The 26,295-nt window shown below is 43.5% G+C and overlaps 1 protein-coding gene across 1 annotated transcript in view; it reads right to left on the minus strand.

The window, feature by feature from the left end:
- Nucleotides 1-1,016: 1,016 nt before the first annotated feature.
- Nucleotides 1,017-26,295, minus strand: part of RAD51C (RAD51 paralog C) — a 112,147-nt gene continuing 86,868 nt past the window's right edge. The window contains exons 8-9 of the mRNA XM_069757346.1: nt 7,552-7,612; nt 1,017-2,926 (exon numbers count right to left, since the gene is read on the minus strand). Of these exons, the coding sequence (XP_069613447.1) occupies nt 2,816-2,926; nt 7,552-7,612 (172 nt within the window). The 3' untranslated portion in view covers nt 1,017-2,815. The remainder of the gene's footprint in view (nt 2,927-7,551; nt 7,613-26,295) is intronic.

A 26,295-nucleotide genomic window follows, 5' to 3' on the forward strand; every position in this document is an offset into this window, starting at 1 on the left:
ATTGTGGTGCTACAGGCTGCTGTGGCACCACAATACCCAGCACGGCAGGGAGATCCAGGCACAAAATCCAGCAGGGAGATCCAGCAGTATGACCGCTCTGTAGGAATCCTCAGCTAGAATGAGGACCCTGCAGAGTGGTCATACACAGGTCAGGCAGGTGACACAGACAGGTCACAGAGCGGTCATGCTGCTGCTGTGATCTGTCACCAGGAAAGCTCTGATTGGTGGGATCGATGTTATGGTCGATCCCACCAATCAGAGCTTTCCTGGTGACCTGGCTGTGACCTGCCTAGGATCGAGCTGTTCGCGCCGTTCCTAGGCAGGTCACAGCCAGGTCACCTGCAGGGCACAGAGCGGTCACAGCGTGATCGCCGCTGCGCCCTGTGATTGGCGCGATCGACGATGACATCGATCGCGCCAATCGGCTCCTGCAGGCCCTGCTGGGCCTGCACTGTGTCCTATCCTAGGATCTGTGCTATTAGAGCACCGATCCACGCAGGTTCCGGCAGGGCACAGCGCGGTAATACCGCGCGGTGCCCTGCGATTGGCGCGATCGATGCGATCGCGCCAATCCGGGGTGTTCTTGCCGGTGCCTGGTGTTGCCAGGCACCGGACCTAGGATCGAGTACATCGGTACTCGATCCTAGCCTGTCACCTCATTGTTTCAGCCGCTCCGATTGGCTGAAACAATGAGAATGGCTGTGATTGGCTGTTCAGAATTGAACAGCCAATCACAGCGATCGAGAGGGCGGGTGGGCGGCGACAATGCCCTGGATGCCGAGGCCATCTTCCCCCAGGTAAGATGGCGTCGGAATTTTAATGCGATCACCGCGACTTAAGTCGCGGTATCGCATTAAAGGGCATGACGTACTATCCCGTCGAGGGTCAGATAGGCCCAGGGCACCTCGACGGGATAGTGCGTCGAAGGTCAGAGAGGGGTTAAATTATTACCCTCGAAATCTGTGCTTCGAAAAAAAAAAATTCTAACATTTTTAGAAATGTGTGTAACACAGAAACAGAATTAGCAATAAACATTTACTCCAAAATAACAATATTTGTAGCACAATTTACAGTCATACATCCATATTATTAGTAATTTTGAGCATTATTACCATTAAAAGGTTTGCATTGATGACATAACTTTCCTATTATTTGAAGAAAAAGGATGTTTTTTTTTCTCCATGGGGATAGTATTATTGCTCACCCTCCTTCAATTAAATGAAGCTGAAAAGCAAACGTAGCCCATGAAATAGAATGGCGCTGTATGTGTGATAAAAAACCCTTTATAATCTTGTGCAATATCTTCAATGAAGATACTGAAAGTTTTAAAGGGAATCTGCCAGCAGATGTTTGCTATGTAATCCGAGAGCAGCAAGATGTATGACCATAGACCCTGATTTCAGGGATGTGTCACTTGTTCGGCAGCTTTCTGTGTTTTTTTAATAGGAGATTATCACTGCTGGACTAGATCTACTGGTACTCCTGAACCAGACACTATGCAGTACCATTGTGTGAACAACGCCCTATGTGGGCCTTTATCGTGCAATTGTATACTGGGCAGTCACCCCCTCCGGCAGTGGGTATGTGGAGAGTGGCTGTTGATCTGGTATTTTGCACCTGTGTTGCTAACATCTTGCTTTATGAGCTGGCTGCACCCTTTGTTCCAAGATCTGGGCAGGTAAGTGTTGCTGCCTTTTTTTCTGCTGTTGAAAATTGGACTAGATCTCACATGCAAGCCAGTCCAGCTAATCTGTTTAACCCAGCTCCCACCATTGACTATGAACAGTTTTACACAGCTCAAAATTCATAGCACTGCTACCTCTACGGCAGAGAAAACAGGGATTTTATGAAAATTGCACCAAGCAGTCCAGTAAGTGTTATATCACTAGAATCAGGTTCTCTGCCCCTACATCATGCAGTTCTCAGATGCAATAGGAAAAAAACCTGCTAATTGATTCCTTTAAGGCCCCCAAACACATTAGATAGCGGTCAGCCAAACAACCACTTGTTTGAAAGGCATCTTCTCCGACTCCCTTATACAGAAATGGTCGGCTGGGCTGATCACGCTTCTCCCAGACTCATCTGTCAAAGGCTTATCACCACAGAGGCCAAAACAATTCCCATTGGCAATCCAATAGGCCAGCTCCTTCTCTTGCCGACATCTGGGGTAAGAGTCAGGAAGCCGCCATACACATTAGATTGTCAGCTGATCACACCCTATCGGTGGGTTCATCCGACTTTAGACAAATTTGTACAGTGACTTTAAGATAATGTCACATTCTTTAAGTAACTGGTGATCATATATGTAAACACATCGTGGTCTTTTCATTCTTCAGTAAGGCTTTTCACATTTCCGTCAGTACGCGGCCGTCGCTAAGCGTCGGCGCGACATACCGACGGACATTGTGCAAATTCTGCACAACGTGGGCAGCGGATGCAGTGTTTCAACGAGTAAAGTCCCAGGGAGGAGGGGGTGGAGTTCCGGCCGCGCCTGCGCACTTAAAATTGCAGGACCCGACGTATGAAAAAACGTTCCATTGAACGTTTTTTCGCTACGACGGCCCGCCAAAAACCCACGCATCCAGTGCACGACGTATGGAACGTGTGTCCATACTTCGCGAAGTGTCGGTAATACAAGTCTATGGGGAAAAAACGCATCCTGCGGGCAACTTTGCAGAATGCGTTTTTTCAACAGAACGACACATTGCAACACTTGGCAACACTTGGCAATTCATAGAGTTATACAAAAATAGTCATTTGTTTACAAAGAGTGTTTGAAGAAGTCCAGATGTTGCTTAGTCAATGAGATCTGAATTCAAGGCTGGGATTCCTGATCATGTTCCCTCCGGCGCTTGCGTGGGTTTATTTCAGACTTTGATGAACTTGTCTCTGGCTCAACAGTTTGTACATCTCGAAAACCTTTGTGCTATAAAAGGCAAAAAAAAAAATCATGAAAAGATTAAATTTAACTAAAGGGTACTTTCCCATAGGGCAAACATGCAGATTTTTCAATGCGGATTCTCTATTGTTTATGGAAAATTCTCTATGTATCAGAGTAGCAGCTTATATAAGCGACTTCATGAAAATTGTAATTCTGGACTATATGAATTTATAATGCAACAGATTTCACAATGGCATTTCTGCAACGAGATTTATTGCAAATTATGGAACGTACCCTAAGAGAAACTTGTTTTTGGTTACACCATTAAACATTTCGACTTTAAAGGACATATAAGCAAGTGAAATGAAAATAAATAAAAAGACAGATTTCTATTTGATGCAAATATTACCATAATACTAATAAAAATGCACAGTGTATGTCTAAAGAAAACAACACTATCTGGCTATGGCAGGAAGAATGAAAGAAAAGTTCGCGTTGGGACTGCCAAACCTTTTTGGCACCTGTGTGTTCCCAAACAGACTTGTTGCTAGGGGTGCACTTCCTTTCAACCCCATATAAAAGGCTGTAGCTAATTGGCAGTGCATTGATAGCAACCAGCCTCAAATGGTGCAAAACGAGATCTGCACTATGGCGACAGGGTGGGAGGCAGAAAGCGTCTCAGGGCATTCCCGGCTCTTTCACTACCTCTTGATGTTCAATTTGTCTGAACATTCTGACATAGTAATCTAAAAATACACTCAGGAGGAGAAGCGATTTTATTATCTGAAATGGCCGGAAGCTTTCATTCTGGACCCCTCTACTAGACCTGAATGAAGGCCATGTGAGGGCGCTGCCATGTACTCGGAGATGGATTCTTCATTGCATTTTTGCAAGATTTTGTGCTTGAACATCTCTCAATTAGTGACTTTCTGATTTCCAACAAATTCATCCAAGGATTTAAAGTTGTCTTTTGTTATTCATCTCATTTTCCTGATGTTTTAGACTAATACATCAAGTGCGACTTTTTAAAAGATCGCAACATTTTTGAACAAATGTTCTCCAGCCCCCCGTCACCCAGAATTATTATTTTTTTTCTCAAGTTTTACGACTTTCTGCTTAACAAGCACATTTTTGTGCTGAAAAGGGGTACAAACTAAAACAAATGCCAGTTTTTTGTCAAAAATTCTTGAGTCGAGTGTATCTTTTTGAATAATCTGGCTCAAAAAATCGAAATAAATATTACAAAAAAAAGGATCTTGAAATATACAAATGATGAATATAGCACTTTGAATGTAATGTAATGTACTATGAGCTCATATATTAAAGAGAATACAGGGCATGCAGCTCTGGCCGGCAGGACACGGCATCAGCAGCCAGGAAAGCACACAAACAGGCTTCGCATGCTGATAATGACGCGTCCCTGCAGCCGAACATGCATGGTCCTCATTGATGGTCTGAGGAGATGATGTACCGTATATAGTCTCATGGGATTTTGCACACATCACGTGATATCGTGATAGAGCATGAAAATATCACATCCAGTTGACACTCATGGCCAATTTACCCGTATATACTCGAGTATAAGCCGACCCGAGTATAAGCCGACCCCCCTAATTTTGCCACAAAAAACTGGGAAAACTTATTGACTCGAGTATAAGCCTAGGGTGGAAAATGCAGCAGCTACCGGTGAATTTCAAAAATAAAAAAAGATGCTCCATACCGTTCATTATGGCCCCAAAGCTGTGCCATATAGTGCTCTGCACCATTCATTATTGCCCCATAGCTGTGCCATATAGTGCTCTGCACCGTTCATTATTGCCCTATAGCTGTGCCATATAGTGCTCTGCACCGTTCATTATTGCCCCATAGATGTACCATAGAAAGCTGTGCCATATAGTGCTCTGCACAGTTCATTATTGCCCCATAGCTGTGCCATATAGTGCTCTGCACCGTTCATTATTGCCCCATAGCTGTGCCATATAGTACTCTGCGCCGTTCGCCGTTCATTATTGCCCCATACCTGTGCCATATAGTGCTCTGCACCGTTCATTATTGCCCCATAGCTGTGCCATATAGTGCTCTGCACCGTTCATTATTGCCCCATAGCTGTGCCATATAGTGCTCTGCACCGTTCATTATTGCCCCATAGATGTACCACAGAAAGCTGTGCCATTGCTGCTGCTGTAATAATAAAAAAAAAAAAAAAAGCCATACTCACCTCTCTTGCTTGCAGCTCCTCAGCGTCCCGTCCCGGCGTCTCTCCGCACTGACTGTTCAGGCAGAGGGCGCCGCGCACACTATACGTCATCGCGCCCTCTGACCTGAACAGTCACTGCAAGAGGACGCGAAGACAGAGCGGCGCCTGGCGGGTGGAACGCGGACAGGTGTATATGAAATACTTACCTGCTCCCGGCGTCCCGCTCCTTCCCCCGGACAGCTGGTCTTCGGTGGCACAGCCTCTTCCTCTATCAGCGGTCACCGTTACTGCTCATTAGAGAAATTAATATGCAGCTCCACCCCTATGGGAGTGGAGTCCATATTTATTTCTCTAATGAGCGGTCCCACGTGACCGCTGAACAGGGGAAGAGCTGCGGCACCCGGAGACCATGGGACTGCAAGGACAGCGCCAGGAGCCCCGTAAGCAGGTAAGTATGCCTCAGCGCCCTCTCCCCCCCACCCGCCGACCCTGCCGCCGACCGTGACTCGAGTATAAGCCGAGAGGGGCACTTTCAGCCCAAAAATTTGGGCTGAAAATCTCGGCTTATACTCAAGTATATACGGTACTTATTATTAATTAGTATAGGCGCAGCCTGTTTTTATATACACGGCACCAAAATTAAAGGGAACCTGGCATGTGAAAACCACTATTAACCCCTTACTGACATCGGACGTATTAGTATGCCGATGTCAGTATCCATCCTTTGATGTGGGCTCCGGCGGTGAGCCCACATCTTTTCTGGGACATGTCAGCTATTTTGACAGCTGACATGTGCCCGCAATACGCGTGGGTGGAATCGCGATCCACCCGCGGCTATTAATTTGGTACGGGTGGAATTGTGATCCACCCGCAGCTATTAACTAGGTAAATACCACTGTCAAACTCTGACAGCGCCATTTAACAAGCGCTTCCGGCCATGAGGCCAGAAATACACACACCGGTGACCACCGTCACATGATCGGGGATCATCGGTATGATAACCAGAGAGCTCCTTGAGACCTCTATAGTTGTCAGTGCCGGACTGCTATGAGCGCCACCCAGTACTTCAGTTACATAGAGGCAATCTGAACATCGCGTCTACGTAGCAGAGTCGATCGAGTTGTGCCAGCTTCAAGTCTGCTATGGAGGCTATTGAAGCATGGCAAAAGTAAAAAAAATATTTGTAAAAATATAAAAAATATATAAAAGATTAAATCACCCCCCTTTTGCCCCATTCAAGATTAAAAAAATAAAAAACCCAAACCTACACATATTTGGTATTACCACGTTCAGAATCGCCCGATCTATCAATAAAAAAAGGTTTAACCTGATCGCTAAACAGCGTAGCGATAAAAAAAAAGTCAAAACCCCAGAATTACGCTTTTTTGGTCGCCGCAACATTGCATTAAAATGCAATAGCGGGCGATTATAAGAACGTATCTGCACCAAAATGGTATCATTAAAAAGGTCAGCTCGGCACGCAAAAAATAAGCCCTCACCTGACCCAATAAATGGAGATGCTACAGGTATCGGAAAATTGCGCATTTTTTTTTTCTTTTTAGCAAAGTTTGGAATTTGTTTTCACCACCACTAAAAGGGAGTACCTTTGGTAAATGTCACTTTTTTGGGGTCTTACCAGGGGCGGTGTCATGTTTCTAACACCGCTTATTCTCTGCGGTGCTTGACCTGCTCCTTCAAGGTATTATCCACCTGTGGTTCCTAGGTGGGTGTCGATTTGGTACTGTAGCCAGGTCATTTTTCACCTCTTTGTGATGTGTTGCCATTAGCCTGGCGGCTACAGCCAGTCTATTTAGGCTGTTGTCATAGTCCCATTAGCCAGGGGGTAGGTTTATATTTTTGTGCAGGCATATAATGTAAATGTTATATGTTATTATATGTACATGGACCAAAGTTTTCTTATGGTGTATTGTTTTAATTATGTTTTAAAAATCTTGTTTGTGGTGTGCCAATAAATTTCTTGTTTTCATATGTGACTCACTTTTTGTCTTATATGCCCGTGGTGTGCATGCATATGGTGGCTCTCTTTTGCACCCCGGGTGGGATATATTTATACAGTATAGTAGTGCGCTCGGTGTGTTTTTTGTTTTCTGCACCCGAGCGTGCTCGGGAAAACCCGAGCAACGAGTACACTCACTCATCACTACAAGAAGAGTCAATTCTTTAGACAACAGTTTATGATTCAGGGCCTACTCAATTTACGTCTGGCATTATTAAGAAGAAATGCTGTGTCATCACACCATAGACTTCCCTGCAGATTTCCTGCTGGCTTGAAAATGCCATTCAGTACAATTTAAAATTTGCATAATACAGTATGCTTTAATGCTTTATTTTATTAATGGAGTCAAATAGTTACATGTAAAATTCAGCACTTCTATCTCTGCTTCTATCTTTTGATTTAAATGAAACTTATGACATAATTTTCAGGTAATATGATTTATAGAGAGTACCTTACCGTTATTTCAAATTGTACAGTGCTAGCTTTCTGATTTGGAGACTTGCATAATGCTGCAAACCTGAAATCACAAAAAAGGTTCAATTTTAAAATATAAAAAGCTATTGTAGAGTATTTGACTTTAGAAGTTGTACCATTAGGCCCTGCTATAAATGATTCGTCGGCAAAGGCAAAAAATACACTTTGCAAGCATTTGCTTCTATCAATTCAGTTTAAAAAAAATACATTTTGATAAGTTATCCCATGGGTGTTCATTATGGCAGCTTTCCTATCTAAGGCTACTTTCACACATCAGGTTTTCGCTGTCAGGCTCAATCCGGCTAAATTAAAAAAAAAACGGATCTGGCGAATGTTGCCGCCGGATCCCGTTTTATTCTCACAGACTTGTATTAGTGCCAGATTGCACCGGATGACATTGAGTTTCGTTTGTTTTTCGCCGGATCCGGAAAATCTGCCGTTTCCGGTTTCTGGAAAAAACGTCCATAGCAACGTTTTTTGTCTCTGGCTGTTTGCTAGAATGGAAGCCTATGGGAGCCGGAAGGTGCCGGATCCAGAAAATGACGTATTCCGGCGCCGGATTCCGTTTTTTTAAACTGAGCATGCTCCAAATTTTTTTTTTTATCCTATAATCTAGATATGCTAGCCAGAGCCATCGAAAAAATGGATCCATCGCAACAGTTTTTCACAATCTGCGCCGGATCCGGTTTTTCCAACATTCCCCGGATTGTGCATGATGCAAAAAACCTGATGTGTGAAAGTAGCCTAAGTCGATAGTAGTTAAAGGGGTTCTCTGGTCCAAAATGATAAGTCTGCAGACGTTCTGTGACTGTAGACTTAGGAATCCCCCAGGGTTCGCATTGTGCGCAGTGGGGATTCACCGGTTTCTGAGCCGGGATAATCGGTGATATATGTGTTTTGCATACTCCCGGCCAGAACCGGACAAGTGGACGCGGCCTCACTTCATACACTAGTATTGAGCGAGGCCATGCCCACTAGTCGACCACGCCCACTGGACAGCCGCATCACTAGACGCCGCATGGCCTTGCTCCATACAAGTGTATGGAGCACAATGCGTGCGTTGATGGAATTCATAAGTCTGCAGTCACACAGAGTGACTGCAGACTTATTGACTTTGACGAACAACCCTTTTAAGAAAACACTGCATGTTTGTGTGGCCAGCTTTCCACTTAGTCTCCTTTAGCATATGGCTATCAAAGGCTTGTAGAACAGGAGTCAATGTACAATAATCTTCTAGCGCAGGGGTCCCCAACTCCAGTCCTCAAGGCCCACCAACATGTCATGTTTTCAGGATTTCCTTAGTCTTGCCCAGGTAATAATTGCATCACCTGTGCAATGCAAAGGAAATCCTGAAAACATGACCTGTTGGTGGGCCTTGAGGACTGGAGTTGGGGACCCCTGTTCTAGCGGGCTGAAGACGCAGATGTCGGACCCCCACCTATTAAACATTTATGGCATTTACCTTCTCACTTCTTTGAAGTCATTACAGCACATTTTATAAAATGAAACAAAACATAAAAGACTAATATATATACACTATTTCTTTTTAACTACAGCGATTAATAAGGTGGGTATTCATGACTACAGCAAATTACATAAAAGATAGTTATGTACTGCAGATTTTATTAATGAGAATTTAGAAACATTTTTTACAAGCATTTCAGATTCAGATACTCCCAGGACCTACACTATGAAAGCTTTGGAGTCTGTAGAAATGCTTCCCAAGATAATAAATACACAAATTACCAACCAGAGTCAATTTTTCACTAATTGTCCCCAAGTGTGAAAAGTTGGTAGTGAATAATAAGATCATGCAGCAATTTTTAAGATTGGTATAGATCATCTAAATAACACCTCTCATCAAGATTGCTGAGCCAGTATTTATCCAATTAGCTTATGCATAAGGGGCATTTATCCCTGAAATCCCACAGTGGAGTTAAACATAGGAAAATAAAATGTACACCGATGGTGGTCTGAACTTCTAAGTATGAAAGGAAATATCTGTATAAAGATTTCCCATATTAGCTCATTTCTATAAATGGCAGCAAAGAACAACAATACATCTCTTTCTTCATACAGGGAAATCATTAGCCTTGATGCTCTTGTGCCCAGGACCCTGAGCATCGCTATGTGATGTAAATCAGTTAGAGGGACCACGCATGGGGAGAACACATTACAGTTTTGTGTAGCAGAGCTGCATAATCTGCTTTAAGGGTATGTGCACATGTCAGGATTTCTTGCAGAAATTTCCTGAAGAAAACCAGAAATTTTCTGCAAGAAATCCGCATTTTTTTTTTTGCGTTTTTTTCCCGTTTTTTTCGCGTTTTTTTTTTTTAGCATTTTGCAAGTGAAATTAGCTTGCAGAATGCTAATGTTTTCCAAGCGATCTGTAGCATCGCTTGGAAAACTGACTGACAGGTTGGTCACACTTGTCAAACATAGTGTTTGACAAGTGTGACCAACTTTTTACTATAGATGCAGCATATGCAACATCAATAGTAAAAGATAGAATGTTTAAAAATAATAAAAAAAATTAAAAAAATGGTTATACTCACCTGCAGACAGCCGATCTCCTCAGCGGCGTCCGTTCCTATAGATGGTATGTGTGTGCAGGACCTTCGATGACGTCGCGGTCACGCGACCAATCACAAGACGGCAACGTCATCGCAGGTCCTTCACACAGAGCATCTATAGGAATGGAAGAGAGAGCATGCACCCATGAGAGGCGGGAGGACTCCGAGGCCATCAGAGGGTGAGTATATGACTATTTTTTATTTTAATTCTTTTTTTTTTTTTACCAATTATATGGTGCCCAGTCCGTGGAGGAGAGTCTCCTCTCCTCCACCCTGGGTACCAACCGCACATAATCTGCTTACTTCCCACATGGTGTGCACAGCCCCATGCGGAAAGTAAGCAGATCAATGCATTCCTAGGTGTGCGGAATCCCCGCAATTCCACAAATTTAATGAACATGTTGATTTTTTTTCCGCAATGCAATTTTTTCGCGGAAAAAAAAAGCAACATTTGCACAAGAAATGCGGAATACACTTTAAATAATAGGATGCATATGTAAGCGTTTTTTTCGCGTTTTTATAGCGAAAAAAACTCGAAAAATGCTGAACGTGTGCACATGGCCTAAGAACCTGTCAGTTGAGTCATGCTGCCCAAACCACAGGCAGCATGAATCATAGCCAGGCTGCACGTTGCGGATGGGTATGTTTTCTATGAATCGTTAAGAATTTCAGAGAAAACTTAGTTTAAAAGAAGTCTATAATCCTAAAAATGCAAATTAAACAGTTATATTAAAGGACGTAGCCCTTATAACAATCGTATAAGCAGCATACATTGGGGAAAAAAAATATTTAGTCAGCCACCAATTGTGCAAGTTCTCATACTTAAAAAGATGAGAGAGGCCTGTAATTAATAACATAGGTAGACCACAACTATGAGAGTCAGGCCGGGATCACACAAGCGAGAAACACGTCCGTGTCTCGCATGTGAAATCCAAGCTCTGGCGCAGAGACTTGGGAGCGGAGCGTGCGGCTCCATGTATTGCTATGCGGCCGCACGCTCCGCTCCCAAGTGCCGGCGCCAGAGCTTGGATTTCACATGCGAGACACGGACGTGTTTCTCGCATGTGTGATCCCGGCCTCAAAATGAGAAAACAAATCCAGAAATTCACCTTGTTGTATTTGGCAAGATTTATTTTGCAAATTATGGTGGAAAATAAGTATTTGGTCACCTAAAAACATTGAATAAAACAACCAACCCAAAACCAATGGATCAATCAGTGGAGTCCAAACAAGGATCAGGTGAAAAAATTATATAACTCTTTATTAGTTAGTGACAGACATAAATGACATTAGAGTAAAATATAAAGTATACATATTATAAAACCTTTGTGCACATGTGCAGGACCAGATTAGATTTATAATCCCTAAACTGTAATATGGTACATAAAATAGCCCAGAAAAATAAATAATAAAAATAATAAATCCTAGTGACAAAAAATAGTGACAATAGCGTGTGAAAAAAATCATCAATAACAATAATTTTTGAAGGATATTTATTAAAAAACCTCATATAGTGCATAATAGCTATATAGTGAATCCATAGTGTAACCAGTGCCAAATAGTAACCATAGAACACATAGAGACGATTGCAGCTCTCAATGTGTATAAAAAGAAATAAAGTGAGTAAAAAATATATATAATTGGCCAGACAAAAATTGTTATCCATAATAGACCAAAAATCTAAATGCCTCAGAGAAAGACTCAAGAGCCGCTTTTACCAGCTAGGCAATAAAAGTGGTAGACTCTTGGCCAGAGCCCTTAATCAACGTAATCCCAATACCTACATTCCTTTTATTAAAAACAAAGAGGGGAAGAAAGTGTTTAATACCAGAGATATTCTTTCCAACTTCAGTGAATATTACAAATCTCTATACAACATAACGGGACACTATAAAGAGGCTCCACTACATTTTCTTCGTAATAAAATCAAATCATATTTACAGGAACATAAACTACCCACTCTGCCTGAAGGGGATCTACTTGATCTTGAAAAGGAATTCTCAGTGGAGGAGGTGTCTGAAACCATTAGCGCTTTGAAACAGGGCAAGAGCCCGGGCCCTGATGGGTTCTCGGCAGGCTTCTACAAGTCGTTCAACACATTGCTTAGTCCAATACTTCTGAAGGCCTGTAATTTTGTCTCTCTTGGGGGTTCATTCCCTACACAGGCACTCATCGCTCACATAACAGTTCTCCCTAAGCCTGGCAAGGACCCTTCTACGTGTGATAATTACCGCCCGATCTCTTTAATAAATCTGGATATTAAAATATATGCAAAAATGTTAGCCAATAGACTATGCCCCCTTTTACCAAAACTAATAAACCAGGACCAGGTGGGCTTTGTTCCAGGGCGAGAGGCGAGGGACAACACAATCCGAACTATTTCTCTAATTGACAGAGCGGGCAGAGAGGGGGACCCCCTGTGTATCATGTCAATAGATGCTGAAAAGGCTTTTGACCGGGTCCATTGGGAATTTATTTCCCAGACTTTAGAGGAAATTGGCCTAAAAGAGAACATGCTGCGTAGGATCTCCGCCCTGTATTCTTCTCCTAGTGCTCAGGTCAAGGTAAACGGCTCACTATCGGAAATGTTCCCGATCAGAAATGGTACAAGGCAGGGGTGCCCTCTCTCTCCCCTCTTATATATCCTAACAATGGAGCATCTAGCCGTGGCCCTGAGAAATAACCCATCAATTAATGGTATAAAATTACGTTCTGAAGAACATAAGCTAGCACTTTTTGCAGATGACATCCTGCTATATATTACGTCCCCCTCTACGAGCCTACCAAACATTATTTCAGAGCTACATAAATTTGGCCACCTAAGTAACTTCAAAATGAATTCCCATAAATCCGAAATCCTAAACATATCACTCCAACTTCCCCTGGTGGATCAATTAAGGAGGGCTTTCCCATTTAAATGGAGCTTTGATTCCCTTACATATTTAGGTATCAAAATTACAAACAAAACGTCTAAACTGTTTGAAACCAACCTTGCGCCAATCCTACAGAAAACAAACTCAGACTTGGAGAAGTGGCACAGGCTACAATTGTCCTGGCTGGGTAGGATCAATGCAGTGAAGATGGACCTCCTGCCTCGCCTCTTATATTTTTTTCAAACAATTCCCCTATACCTACCAGCTTCCTTCTTTTCCCGCCTCAAACAAATAATTACTCGTTTTATTTGGTCTCATAATCGGGCACGAATTTCATATACAACATTGAGTAGATCTAAATCGACAGGTGGACTGGGTCTCCCGGACCTCGCGATTTATAGTTATGCATCAATGGGAACTTGTATCCTAGACCTTTATCATAGTAAAAACAACAAAAAGTGGGTTAACTTAGAAAATGATCTTAATGGACGCGACTCCCAAATTGTACTTTGGAAAGGAGGCAAGGGGCTAGGGCCGGACATCTACATGCCCTTCCTTACGAGAAACCTATTGCTTCTTATCAAAAATCGAAATAAAGACTTTCAGATCACAACCCTCCCGGGCCCCTTAATTCCAATTTACGATAATTCTGCTTTTCCGGCAGGGCAGAATAGAGAGACATTTCTAAATAAGAGAAAAGAGTCAAAACCCATCATCCACGACTATTTAAATGAGACAGGGATGAAGTCCCTCAGGGAACTATTCCCAGAGGAGGAATCATGCTCTGTTGACTGGTTCTTCTATGAACAACTTAAAAGTTATATCCACTCAATCTCTAAACAAGCCAACATCAACAGGCCGCTAACTCCCTTTGAGAAGCTTTGCATATCAGCAAACCCCCCAGATCATACTGTCTCGCTGCTTTCTAGGTTCAAGAGGGGCATCCTAAGACACTTTCTTACCGCAGTCAGAAATTTGATCCCTCGGTTTTGGAAACAAGAAAAATTTCCTTCCCGTACAGATTTTGTGGCAGAACTTAATAACATCTATAGAATGGAGCAGTTGATAAATCAGTCACCAGGTAACACAGAGAAAACTTACAACATATGGGCCCCTTGGATCGCTTTTAGGGAAACTCCTGAACTAGATCTCTGGGTTTCCAGAACCCGACACACTACATAGCTTATTCTCGTATGCTTCCGAGCCGTTCCTCGGCATGCGTTCTGTCCGCTGGGATATGGGGGCAGCCACACTCCTTCCCTGAACCCCCCACACCTTCATCCATCCTTCTTTTCTTCTTCCCACCCTCTTTTCTTTCCCCTTCCTTACTTTCTATGTTTGTCCTCCTCATAACTAGTTCAATTATACATATCGTATTTTGAATATTCACAAAGAAATCTAACAATTGGTACCAATTATCCCGGCTGTTTTTATTGTTTTTATTGTTATCAGCTCATGATTTCGTGATAGCCAGGAGCATTGTTGATCAGAAAAGTCAAATCATAAGACATAAATGCTGTAACTATGCTCCCCTTGTTCGACTTAAAATTACTGCCTATCATTGCACAGATTTACCAGTTTGTAACGTTTGCCTTTGTTCTTTATTGCTGTGACCAATAAAAATGATTTATACAAAAAAAATATATATAATTAATGGGCTCAAATAAGAGTAATGTACCTTTAGGGGTTAACAGGTCCTGGATCACCGTGCACCCCAACGCGCGTTTCGGAAATAAATTCCTTTGTCAGGGTAACGAAGGAGTGGCTTCGTAAGAAGCATATGAAGGTTCTGGAGTGGCCTAGCCAGTCTCCAGATCTTAACCCCATGGAAAACCTTTGGAGGGAGTTGAAAGTTTGTGTTGCCCAGAGACAGGCCAAAAACATCACTGTTCAAGAGGAGATTTGCATGGAGGAATGGGCCAACATACCACCAACAGTGTGTGCCAACCTTGTGAAGACTTAAAGAAAACGTTTGACCTCTGTCATTGCCAACAAAGGATATATAACAAAATATTGAGATGAACTTTTGTTAATGACCAAATACTTATTTTCCACCATAGTTTGCAAAATAAATTTTGCCAAATCAAACAAGGTGATTTTCTGGATTTGTTTTCTAATTTTTACTCTCACAGTTGTGGGCTACCTATGATGTCAATTACATGCCTCTCTCATCTTTTTAAGTGGGAGAACTTGCACAATTGGTGGCTGACTAAATACTTTCTTTCCCCGCTGTATATTTCATTGCTGTAATGACTTATAACTCATTTTACTCCATATGCAAATGAGGCTTCGGTGCACCCTTAGCATGGCCAAAGGCTTGAAGCTTAGTGCACCTGCCACCTCAATTTGCATACTAAGCAGTTCCCAGATTCTGATGGACAGCATATGCCTGGGTAGACTCAGCGCTGCCTGAACCGTAACTGCGTATGCACACGGACTATGAAGGAGTCAACGACACGCACACAGCATGAGTGCAGGTTCCTCTCTACATCCAGAAGTGTAGCTAGGGGCTTTAGATAGGAGATGATCAGTTACGTGTGCCTCCGGTCTTCAGGGCATCACAGAATGGATCAATATCACTGTCAGGACCCGTTGAAGCAATCAGCGGGAAACGGCCATTGTCCACAGAAACTTTTCACTATTCTCATGCTGTAACCATTTTTACAAGATTGAATAAAGGATTCTTTTAATTTGGAGGGTGAGTGCCACCTTTTTTTCTTTATGGATATTGGATACACATTTTTTTTTGGTGTGCACCTGTACTCCGCAATTTGACCGATGCATGCACACAGGCTCTAGAGGTACAACCCAGCTGCACATCATCAAGGATTTGGTGCCGGTAATTCATCTATATTTTTTGCAGATCAATATCACCGCTGGCCATTTCTGTCATGCATGGAAGACAGTAGGAGCACTGCTCCTCTCTTCTTCTTTGAAGCTGCTCATTACATTTCTGGTAACAGAAGGCAAGATGTGCTCCTGAAAATTAGAATAATGGTTTAACCCTTGCTCACACAAGTGTATAACTCGAAAGAGTGCTATCCGATTGCACTGAGCTCAATGTTATACTATGGGGCAGTACAGATTTGCGTTATTCAGCTGCGGTGATGAAAACTAAATCTCCGAACACTAAAAAATACTCGGAGGACCCCCGAGCATGCTCGGGAAATCTCGAGTAACGAGTATATTCGCTCATCACTAATGTTAATCCATATTATTCCAGACTATCCATGGATAGTCTGGAACAATTTATTTTAGACAGTTTCATATTCTCCAAAGTATATTACTTGAAACTATGGTTTCCAGTCAAAACACGCTGTTTCTACACATGTCCCACAGTACATTTCTCCATTTTTTAGTACAAGTTCTGCACAACGTCTTTCCTTGTCCTGTTTATGGTTATCCATCCATATATTCATGCTTTTTCAATGTTATTTTTCCCCTAAATTCACCTCTGATAAACAAATGGCGCTGCAGTTCCATAAATAATCCTACGTTTCTGAATATTTTAGACATGCTGACACAATTTTACAGCATGACAGTATGCATTGTGAAAAGTGCAAAGAAAAAATCTCAGCTAAGAGAATCGTGTTAAGAATGCAAAGCATTCCTGTAAATTCAATCTCGGACAGCGGCATTCTACTCTTCTGCACAAATTATGTATTGTAAAAGCATTTTCACGGCTTTCCTCTTCTACGGACTCCAAGGCAACTTATTGCAGACAAAGACGTACTAATCCAGAACCAAGTCAGGATGAAAGATGTTTTGTACATTTCAAAGCTGATGCATTAGAAACAAACAAATAAAGGGCCAATTGTTAGGCTGCCAGTGTAGCAATATAGAATCGCTGGATTTCTTAATCGTGGCCTCCAAGGAGCACGAATGTGGTTAGTAAATCTAGTTCAAAGGTTCAGATTTTAGAGTTTTCTGTCTATATCTTATATACAGGTCCTTCTCAAAAAATTAGCATATAGTGTTAAATTTCATTATTTACCATAATGTAATGATTACAATTAAACTTTCATATATTATAGATTCATTATCCACCAACTGAAATTTGTCAGGTCTTTTATTGTTTTAATACTGATGATTTTGGCATACAACTCCTGATAACCCAAAAAACCTGTCTCAATAAATTAGCATATCAAGAAAAGGTTCTCTAAACCAGAGGTCCCCAACTCCAGTCCTCAAGGCCCACCAACAGGTCATGTTTTCAGGATTTCCTTTGCATTGCACAGGTGATGCAATTATTACCTGGGCAAGACTAAGGAAATCCTGAAAACATGACATGTTGGTGGGCCTTGAGGACTGGAGTTGGGGACCTCTGCTCTAAACGACCTATTATCCTAATCTTCTGAATCAACTAATTAACTCTAAACACATGCAAAAGATACCTGAGGCTTTTATAAACTCCCTGCCTGGTTCATTACTCAAAACCCCCATCATGGGTAAGACTGGCGACCTGACAGATGTCAAGAAGGCCATCATTGACACCCTCAAGCAAGAGGGTAAGACCCAGAAAGAAATTTCTCAACAAATAGGCTGTTCCCAGAGTGCTGTATCAAGGCACCTCAATGGTAAAGGTACCGTCACACTTAGCGACGCTGCAGCGATACCGACAACGATCCGGATCGCTGCAGCGTCGCTGTTTGGTCGCTGGAGAGCTGTCACACAGACAGCTCTCCAGCGACCAACGATCCCGAGGTCCCCGGTAACCAGGGTAAACATCGGGTAACTAAGCGCAGGGCCGCGCTTAGTAACCCGATGTTTACCCTGGTTACCAGCGTAAAAAAACAAACACTACATACTTACATTCAGCTGTCTGTCCCTTGCCGTCTGGTTCCTGCACTGACTGCTGGCCGTAAGGTGAAAGTGAAAGCACAGCACAGCGGTGAGTCACACAGCGGTGACTCACCGCTGTGGCTGTGCTCTGCTTTCACTTTACGGCCAGCAGTCAGTGCAGGAACCAGACGGCAAGGGACAGACAGCTGAATGTAAGTATGTACTGTTTGTTTTTTTACGCTGGTAACCAGGGTAAACAGCGGGTTACTAAGCGCGGCCCTGCGCTTAGTTACCCGATGTTTACCCTGGTTACCAGTGAAGACATCGCTGAATCGGTGTCACACACGCCGATTCAGCGATGTCTACGGGGAGTCCAGCGACGAAATAAAGTTCTGGACTTTCTTCCCCGACCAGCGATCTCCCAGCAGGGGCCTGATCGCTGCTGCCTGTCACACTGGACGATATCGCTAGCGAGGACGCTGCAACGTCACGGATCGCTAGCGATATCGTCTAGTGTGACAGTACCTTAAGTCTGTTGGAAGGAAACAATGTGGCAGAAAACGCTGTACAACGAGAAGAGGAGACCGGACCCTGAGGAAGATTGTGGAGAAGGACCGATTCCAGACCTTGGGGAACCTGAGGAAGCAGTGGACTGAGTCTGGTGTGGAAACATCCAGAGCCACCGTGCACAGGCGTGTGCAGGAAATGGGCTACAGGTGCCGCATTCCCCAGGTAAAGCCACTTTTGAACCATAAACAGCGGCAGAGGCGCCTGACCTGGGCTACAGAGAAGCAGCACTGGACTGTTGCTAAGTGGTCCCAAGTACTTTTTTCTGATGAAAGCAAATTTTGCATGTCATTCGGAAATCAAGGTGCCAGAGTCTGGAGGAAGACTGGGGAGAAGGAAATGCCAAAATGCCTGAAGTCCAGTGTCAAGTACCCACAGTCAGTGATGGTGTGGGGTGCCATGTCAGCTGCTGGTGTTGGTCCACTGTGTTTCATCAAGGGCAGGGTCAATGCAGCTAGCTATCAGGAGATTTTGGAGCACTTCATGCTTCCATCGGCTGAAATGCTTTATGGAGATGAAGATTTCATTTTTCAGCACGACCTGGCACCTGCTCACAGTGCCAAAACCACTGGTAAATGGTTTACTGACCATGGTATTACTGTGCTCAATTGGCCTGCCAACTCTTCTGACCTGAACCCCATAGAGAATCTGTGGGATATTGTGAAGAGAAAGTTGAGAGACGCAAGACCCAACACTCTGGATGAGCTTACGGCCGCTATTGAAGCATCCTGGGCCTCCATAACATCTCAGCAGTGTCACAGGCTGATTGCCTCCATGCCACGCCGCATTGAAGCAGTCATTTCTGCCAAAGGATTCCCGACCAAGTATTGAGTGCATAACTGAACATTATTATTTGTAGTTTTTTTTGTTTGTTATTAAAAAACACTTTTATTTGATTGGATGGGTGAAATATGCTAATTTATTGAGACAGGTTTTTTGGGTTATCAGGAGTTGTATGCCAAAATCATCAGTATTAAAACAATAAAAGACCTGACAAATTTCAGTTGGTGGATAATTAATCTATAATATATGAAAGTTTAATTGTAATCATTACATTATGGTAAATAATGAAATTTAACACTATATGCTAATTTTTTGAGAAGGACCTGTACTGCCATTTTTGTTTTGCAAAAAGTGACAGAATTAAAGGTAGTAGTAAAAACGTTGTGTTTGAATTAAAGATAGCAAACAGGACACACTTTTCGGCCACACCGTTGATGTAGGCTGTAGTAATAAACTTAAGCAACTGTAAAGGTATTTTCCTGAATGGAATAATATTGCTAAAAAAATCTGAATTTCTGAGAGTACCTTGTTCCCATTGACTATATATATACCAGGTGTTCCTGTGTATTCCCTGGCTAATCAAGTAGTAGTCCTTGATTATGTGCTTAGTCAACTATTTTCACATGACATAATTACAAAGGCAGTGAAGTTATGCCAAGCTGGCTATAAATATAGGATTAAATTCTTCCAATTCTCTAATGTGTATGGGGCGTCCAACCTTTCAACAATGATAGTTGCTGGGGGGGAAGATAAATTATATAGAACTGAAAAATAGAGCTGGAATTTAAAAAAAATATATAGAAAGAATAATAGACAGTTATGTCTAGAAATTCGTTTTGTCATTTTAGCTGTTTAGTTTACCAAAACATATGCAAGATATAGTTATATAACCAATATAGGATTAAAGTGCAGCTTTAATTTGAGGTTATTCGCATACTCTGGGAAGTAAGGGGTTAGGGATTACAGCTCGTAAATAAGTAGCTGCCTCTTTATAAAGGGACCAAAAGTAATTAAAGGGAACCTGTCAGCAGGATTGTGCACAGTAACCTACACACAGTGTCAGGTCGGCGCTGTTATACTGAATCAAATGATACCTTGGTTGATGAAATCCGTCTTGTTGTTGTTGTTTAATCTATATTTTCAGTTTTGTGTTAATGAGATTCTCGTGCCCTAAGGCGGGGATGGGGTATGTGGTGCTCTGATTATATATTCATTATGCAGACTGCTGACAGGTCACTGATCCCTCACTGACCTGCCCCTAGTTTACATAATGAATACCATCACATACCTAATCAGAGCACCACATACCCCATCCCTGCCTTAGGGCACGAGAATCTCATTAACACAAAACTGAAAATAAAGATTAAGAAACAACCACAAGACGGATTTCATCAACCAAGGTATCAGTTTATTCATTACTAGATGGTGCCCCGATTCTAACGCATCGGGTATTCTAGAATATGCATGTCCACGTAGTATATTGCACAGCCCACATAGTATATTGCCCAGCCACGTAGTATATTGCCCAGCCACGTAGTATATAGCAGACACGTAGTATATTGCACAGACACGTAGTATATTGCCCAGACACGTAGTGTATTGCCCAGTTACGTAGTATATTGCCCAGTGACGTAGTATATTGCCCAGCCACGTAGTATATTGCCCAGTGACGTAGTATATTGCCCAGCCACGTAATATATTGTCCAGCCACGTAGTATATTGCCCAGCCACGTAGTATATTGCCCAGCGACGTAGTATATTGCCCAGCAACGTAGTATATTGCCCAGCGACGTAGTATATTGCCCAGTCACGTAGTATATTGCCCAGTTACGTAGTATATTGCCTAGTGACGTAGTATATTGCCTAGTGATGTAGTATATTGCGCAGCGATGTAATATATTGCGCAGCCACGTAGTATATTGCCCAGTCACGTAGTATATTGCCTAGTGACGTAGTATATTGCCTAGTGACGTAGTATATTGCGCAGCCACGTAGTATATTGCCCAGTTACGTAGTATATTGCTCAGTGACGTAGTATATTGCGCAGCCACGTAGTATATTGCCCAGTTACGTAGTATATTGCCCAGCGACGTAATATATTGCCCACCACGTAGTATATTGCCCAGTGACGTAGTATATTGCCCAGCGACGTAATATATTGCCCAGCCATGTAGTATATTGCCCAGTGACGTAGTATATTGCCCAGCCACGTAGTATATTGCCCAGCGACGTAGTATATTGTCCAGCCATGTAGTATATTGCCTAGTGACGTAGTATATTGCCTAGTGACGTAGTATATTGCCCAGTCACGTAGTATATTGCCTAGTGATGTAGTATATTGCCTAGTGACATAGTATATTGCCTAGTGACGTAGTATATTGCCTAGTGACGTAGTATATTGCACAGCCACGTAGTATATTGCCCAGTTACATACTATATTGCCCAGTGACATAGTATATTGCGCAGCCACGTAGTAAATTGCCCAGTTACGTAGTATATTGCCCAGTGATGTAATATATTGCCCAGCCACGTAGTATAGTGCCCAGTGACGTAGTATATTGCCCAGCCACGTAGTATATTGCCTAGTGATGTAGTATATTGCCCAGCGACGTAATATATTGCCCAGCCACGTAGTATATTGCCCAGCTACGTAGTATATTGCCCAGTGACGTAGTATACAGCACAGAGCCACATAGTATATTGCACAGCAAAGTAGTATACAGCACAGAGTCACGTAGTATATTGGCCAGTCACGTAGTATATTGCCCAGCCAGGTTTGTCACAGGTGGAAAAATAAAAATAAACATATACTCACCTTTCCGAGGGAGCCCTTGTAGTCCATGGCAGCTTCCGGTCCCAGGGTTGGTATTAGCGCAGGACCTGTGATGACGTTGCAGTCACATGACCGTGACGTCATGGCAGGTCTTTGTAGCGCAGGCGCGCAGGGCCTGTGATGACGTCGCGGTCACATGACCGGGACGTCATGGCAGGTCCTTGTCGCGCAGGGCCTGTGATGACATCGCGGTCACATGACCACATGAGTATATTGCCCAGCGACGTAATATATTGCCCAGCCATGTAGTATATTGCCCAGTAACGTAGTATATTGCCCAGTGACGTAGTATATTGCCTAGTGACGTAGTATATTGCCTAGTGACGTAGTATATTGCCTAGTGACGTAGTATATTGCGCAGCTACGTAGTATATTGCCCAGTTACATAGTATATTGCCCAGTGACGTAGTATATTGCGCAGCCACGTAGTAAATTGCCCAGTTACGTAGTATATTGCCCAGTGATGTAATATATTGCCCAGCCACGTAGTATAGTGCCCAGTGACGTAGTATATTGCCCAGCCACGTAGTATATTGCCTAGTGATGTAGTATATTGCCCAGCGACGTAATATATTGCCCAGCCACGTAGTATATTGCCCAGCTACGTAGTATATTGCCCAGTGACGTAGTATACAGCACATAGCCATATAGCATATTGCTCAGTGATGTAGTATATTGCACAGCAAAGTAGTATATAGCACAGAGTCACGTAGTATATTGGCCAGTCACGTAGTATATTGCCCAGTCACGTAGTATATTGCCCAGCTACGTATGGTATATTGGCCAGTCACGTAGTATATTGCCCACCTACGTAGTATATTGCCCAGCCAGGTTTGTCACAGGTGGAAAAATAAAAATAAACATATACTCACCTTTCCGAGGGAGCCCTTGTAGTCCACGGCAGCTTCCGGTCCCAGGGTTGGTATTAGCGCAGGACCTGTGATGACGTTGCGGTCACATGACCGTGACGTCATGGCAGGTCTTTGTAGCGCAGGCGCGCAGGGCCTGTGATGACGTCGCGGTCACATGACCGGGACGTCATGGCAGGTCCTTGTCGCGCAGGGCCTGTGATGCCGTCGCGGTCACATGACCATGACGTCATGGCAGGTCCTTCTGCTACCGGAACCTGCAACGGAAGATGGCGGCTGGCGCGAGCTGCTACGGAGGGTGAGTATAGCAGGTTTTATTTTAATTATTTTTAACATTACATTTTTCACTATTGATGCCGCATAGGCAGCGTCAATAGTAAAAAGTTGGGGACACACAGGGTTAATAGCGGCGGTAACGGAGTGCGTTACCCGCGGCATAACGCGGTCCATTACCTCCAGCATTAACCCTGTGTTAGCGGTGACCAGAGGGGAGTATGCGGGCGACAGGCACTGACTGCGGGGTGTAAGGAGCGGCCATTTTCTTCCGGACTGTGCCTGTCGCTGATTAGTCGCGGCAGCCATGACAGGCAGATGGCGAGACCAATCAGCGAATGAATAACCGTGACAGACAGAAGGACAGACGGAAGTGACCCTTAGACAATTATATAGTAGATAACGGCGCCGACCTGACACTATGTGTAGGTTACTATGCACAATCCTGCTGACAGGTTCCCTTAAAACAATTATTTCAAAAGTTCTTTAATGGGCTACTTTGGGATATTCCTGCATTAATCCCTCATCAGTTAAGCATGTGGAATGTTTGCACCTGATTCCAGGTGTGACATTTGCATTTGAAAAGGTACCGTTACACTAAACGACTTACCAACGATCACGACCAGCGATACGACCTGGCCGTGATCGTTGTTAAGTCGTTGTGTGGTCGCTGGGGAGCTGTCACACAGACAGCTCTCTCCAGCGACCAACGATCAGGGGAACGACTTCGGCATCGTTGAAACTGTCTTCAACGATGCCGAAGTCCCCGGGTAACCAGGGTAAACATCGGGTTACTAAGTGCAGGGCCAAGCTTAGTAACCCGATATTTATCCTGGTTACCATTGTAAAAGTTAAAAAAAAAAAAACCCAGTACATACTCACATTCCGATGTCTGTCACGTCCCCCGGCGTCCACAGGGTTAAAACTGCTTTCGGCAGGAGCGCTGCTAATGCACGCGCTGCTGCCGAGAGCTTTCCTGCACTGACTGTCAGCGCCGGCCGTAAAGCAGAGCACAGTGGTGATGTCACCGCTGTGCTCTGCTTTACGGCCGGCGCTGACAGTCAGTGTAGGGAAGCTGACGGCGGGGGACGTGACAGACATCAGAATGTGAGTATGTACTGTTTTTTTTTTTTTTTTACTTTTACAATGGCAACCAGGGTAAATATCGGGTTACTAAGCGCGGCCCTGCGGGAAGGGCAGCATGCAATAAAGGAAAACATCCAATAAAGGAAAACCACCTATGCCAAGCATGGTATCCATCCACAGACAGCTGTTTCGGGGTTTTTGCCCCTCATCAGCGTTGAGTAGGAAACTGGCTATTAGGAGCAGTGCCTAGTAAAAGGCTGTGAAGGTACAGATGAATAACCCCATGGTTGTTCCTTCCCAGGGAAAGGCCTGGCTATTCATTGCTTGCGTTGAGAAACACGTGATGGTGTCTCCGCAGCTTACTTTACATGCATTTGCATATTTCCTATAAGGGATGGGGGCAGTGTTCTGGATCACTGCGTTGAGAAACACGTGATGGTGTCTCCGCGGTGTTGGATGTTTTGGTCTCCCCGAGGTCATTCATCTGTACCTTCACAGCCTTTTACTAGGCACTGCTCCTAATAGCCAGTTTCCTACTCCACACTGATGAGGGGCAAAAACCCCGAAACAGCTGTCTGTGAATGGATACCATGCTTGGCATAGGTGGTTTTCCTTTATTGGATGTTTTCCTTTATTGGATGCTGCCCTTCCCGTGGTTGTTCCTTCCCGGGGAAAGGCCTGGCTATTCATTGCTTGCGTTGAGAAACACGTGATGGTGTCTCCGCAGCTTACTTTACATGTCACGTGATCCTGACATCACTGCAGGTCCTCAAACACCTGAACTTCCCGCAGGAAAAAAGGGTACCGTGAGCATCCTCACCCAGTGGTGAGGTATGTGGGTAGCCAGACCCTCCCATCTCTCATAGCTACCCGCAACCCGGACCCAGATGCACTAAACAACATCTTAGTGCTCATGTGCACCAAAGACAAAATACTCTGGGTTGCATTGCAGGGAGAAGCTCCCCATATCTAGGAAGGCTTACAGCACAGTAGACCTCCTCCTCTGCGACACATACCGGCCATTCACCACAATGCCGGACACTGTTTCACTATCCCTATTACGCCTCCATGCGTGTCCTGGGGAGCACATACAGCGCCCCCTAGCTGTAACAGGGGTCACTGCATCCTATGTGATAGAAGACAGAAACAGACAGATTAATTCTGAAGTGTACAGAGCTATACTTTCTGTTCAGATTCATCCAAATGCACCAAGGTTGATTGGACGGCGCGTCACAGGACAGATGGACAATGACCCAAAATATACTGAGAAAGCAAACCAAGAGTTTAAGGCAAAGAAGTGGAATAGTCTGTAATGGCAGAGTCAATCACCAGATCTCAACCCCATCGAGCATGCATTTGACATGCTGAAGACAAAACTTAAAGCATAAAAACCCACAAACAAGCAGCAACTGAAATCAGCCGTAGTAAAAGAGGCAAAGCTTCACAAAGGAGGAAACCCAGTGTTTGGCGATGTCCATGGCTTCCAGACTTCAGACTTAATTTGTTCAAATACTTTTGAGGAGGCTTTGTAGAGAAATGGTTGCAATTCCTAAACGTTTCACAGGATATTTTTGTTCAACCCCTTTAATTAAACCTGGAAGTCTACACTTCAATTACAGCTCAGTTGTTTCATTGTAAATAACAAAAATAGTGTCACGCAGACCCCAAATCACAAAGATTCTGTCACTGTCCAAGTATTTCTGGACCTAACTGTAAATACTGAATGAAGCGACATGAGAGGAGTATGAAATACCAATGTTCTAGATCATGTTACAAAAAAGCAGTGAAAAACTTGCTTTCTATGGCCCAGAATTCTTTTCGTTTTTTTTTTTTAGGAACAAGCAAATGGAATTTATGTCCAAAAAAGAGCAGCTGCATAACGGATGAAAACGGAAGCAGATGGGCCCCCACAGACTAATATGTAGTTCATCTGTGTCTGTTATGGGTCAGGTTTTTGGTACAGAACAAAAATCATGCAGAACATTTTGTTCTAAAAACTGACACAAAGAAAAGAGTCTCCATAATAATCAAGAGGATCCATCTGCTTCTGGTTGCAACTGATTCGTTTTGGACATAAATTCTATTTG

This window comes from Ranitomeya imitator, chromosome 3 (assembly GCF_032444005.1).
Source record: "Ranitomeya imitator isolate aRanImi1 chromosome 3, aRanImi1.pri, whole genome shotgun sequence".
NCBI lineage: Eukaryota > Metazoa > Chordata > Amphibia > Anura > Dendrobatidae > Ranitomeya > Ranitomeya imitator.